Genomic DNA, 2,808 nt, shown 5'->3' on the forward strand with positions numbered 1-2,808 from the left:
TCAATTACAGCCCTCTCTTCTCCTTTGACCTCTGCTTGTGTCAAGTTTATGTAAAACTTGCCAACACATTTCAAGCTTGAGCACTCCGGTTCCATCTCTAGAACCAACAGTAGAGGGAGAGAATTGATTCCTTAAAGTTCTCCTGTGATCTTCACACACACGCACGCACACACACACACACACACACACACACACGCACGCACGCACGCGCACACACACACACACACACACACACACACACACACACACACGAGTTCTGGTAGAAAGCTCCTACATATGAGCTATGACCTGAGTCTGACCACATAGTGAGTTCCAGTGTCTGGCCTCTCCCCTCCAGGAGCCTGATCCTCTGGAAGATGTCCAAGGGGAGGGAGAATGAGACTGGAGTCAGCGAGTTTCTCCTGCTTGGCATCACCAATGACCCACAGCAGCAACAAATCCTCTTCTGGGCTTTTCTGTGCATGTACCTGGTCACGGTAGCTGGGAACACACTCATCTTCCTGGCCATCATCTCCGATCCCCGCCTGCACACCCCCATGTACTTCTTCCTGGCCAACCTTTCCTTCGTTGATGTCTGCTTCACCACCAATCTCATCCCCAGGCTCCTGGCTGGCCATGTGGCTGGAACAAGGACCATCTCTTATGTCCACTGCCTAACTCAGACGTACTTCCTGATTTCTTTTGCCAATGTGGACACCTTTCTGCTGGCTGCCATGGCCCTGGACAGATTTGTGGCCATATGCTACCCACTACAGTACCACACCATCATCACCCCCCAGCTCTGTGTGGGGCTGGCAGCCGTTGTGTGGATGTGCTCTGCCCTCATCTCTCTGATGCACACACTCCTCATGAGCAGACTGAGTTTCTGCTCCTCCATCCCGGAGATCTCTCACTTCTACTGTGATGCTTACCTGCTCATGAAGTTGGCCTGTTCAGACACACGAGTCAATCAACTTGTCTTCCTGGGAGCTGTGGTCCTCTTTGTGGCCCCCTGCATTCTCATTGTGGTCTCTTATGTCCGAATCACCATGGTGGTCCTCCAGATCCCCTCTGCAAAGGGCCGGCACAAGACATTTTCCACATGTAGCTCACACTTGTCTGTGGTCACTCTGTTCTATGGCACAGTACTGGGTATCTATATACGACCTCCAGACTCCTTCTCCACCCAGGACACGGTAGCCACCATCATGTATACTGTGGTTACCCCCATGCTGAACCCCTTCATTTACAGCCTGAGGAACAAGGACATGAAGGAGTCAGTGACAAGGCTCCTCAACAGGGGCTCTAAGTCCTCTTAGCATGGTGCATATCAGCTTGGTGACAAGGTGTCTAAGATAGAAAGACATGGGGTCTGACCTTGGATGTCACCTCTACCATCTCCCCCTGCTTAGCCAATCAGACTGTTTTTCAAAAAGAAAGAACATCCAGAAATCAGGATGGAATTTCATTATTATTAGAAGAGACACTTGAACCTCAGCTCTTGAGAAAATTTCATCCTGATTATATTTAGTTAAACAGCAGGAGAGTTCATGAGTATCATTATTTCCATAGTGACAAGTCCAGATAGAAAAAGCAAAGCTAGAAGTGAGGTTCCATCCAGGCCTCTCCTCCCCGGCCCCCAGGATCACACATTGACACCCCCCCCCCATGTTTCCAAAGTGGCTGCCAAGTCCCAGCCATCTCTTAGCATCCCAGGTGAGGAGAGTAAGGGCAGTAAGAGTTTCCCAGGAACTTTCTGGGAAACCTTGCTTACTGTCTTTTGGTCACATGTCAGTGACCCTCAGAGCAGCCTGTGGGAGATGGCTGTTGCTTTGGTCATGACTGCTCTTGTCCAGTCTTTTATTGGTTAGAGTTAGACATGTTGCAGCTCAAGGTGGAGCAGGAATCCTCTCAGAGAAGAAAGAAAGGGTCAGACAACACCCAGGGGCAGGCTGGCCACACACCCAGTCTCGTCTTGTCACGGTGACAAACCTGGAGCCACACACCCAGTCTCGTCTTATGGTGACAAACCTGGAGTCACACACCCAATCTTGTCTTGTCATGGTGACAAGCCTGGAGCCACACACCCAGTCTTGTCTTGTCATGGTAACAAGCCTGGAGTCCCACTGCTTTCCAAAGGACAAACATGTTTTAGAGGTGGAGATATCTAGACTGACTGTGTGTGAAAACACAAGCTACAGATGGGACTCTACACTGTTAAGGCTGAACCCCTTAGTCCTAACACTGAATGAAGCACCTCTAGACGGAGCTAAAAAGTAAAAGAAAAAGGACTTAGGGGTCTTGTGACTGCTTTCCACAGCCATATGACTGCTAGTACCCAAGGAGGTCAAAAGATGGTGTGGAACCCCTGGAACTGGGGTTACAAGTAGGTGTAAGCTGCCTGACTTGGGAACTGGGAACTGATCTGGGATCCCCTGGAAGAGCAGCAAGTGCTCTTAAGAGCTCCTGAAACCAACTTATTTTTAAAGAAATAAATTTCATCTACTGATTTCTTCTCTATAGAGAAAAATATCCTAGTGTTCAAATTTTGCTCATTATACATTGGATATATGCTAATGTCAAATACAGCACCTCGTTCTAAATGAAACAGAAGAAGTAATAAAGCATCCTAGTAAAACAGCAACATGATATTGAAAGACCCCCGCGGGGAGTCCCTCCTCGGGGAGGCACGCATCCAGTAGGACACTTAGACCTTACTCGTTGTAATAACTGGAGGCTTTTAATGGCACACACACACACACACACACAAACAACAAAGGAGTGCTCAAGCCAGCATGCTGGGGTCGAAACTCATGCACAGCGCAGGGG

The 2,808-nt window shown here is 48.9% G+C and overlaps 1 protein-coding gene across 1 annotated transcript; it reads left to right on the forward strand.

The window, feature by feature from the left end:
* The first annotated feature begins 356 nt into the window (after positions 1-356).
* Positions 357-1,298, forward strand: Olfr54 (olfactory receptor 54). The gene has a single exon (NM_010997.1). The coding sequence runs from the start codon at positions 357-359 to the stop codon at positions 1,296-1,298; it is 942 nt and encodes a 313-aa protein (NP_035127.1).
* Positions 1,299-2,808: the final 1,510 nt, after the last annotated feature.

Source organism: Mus musculus, chromosome 11 (assembly GCF_000001635.26).
Source record: "Mus musculus strain C57BL/6J chromosome 11, GRCm38.p6 C57BL/6J".
NCBI classification, from domain to species: Eukaryota; Metazoa; Chordata; class Mammalia; order Rodentia; family Muridae; genus Mus; species Mus musculus.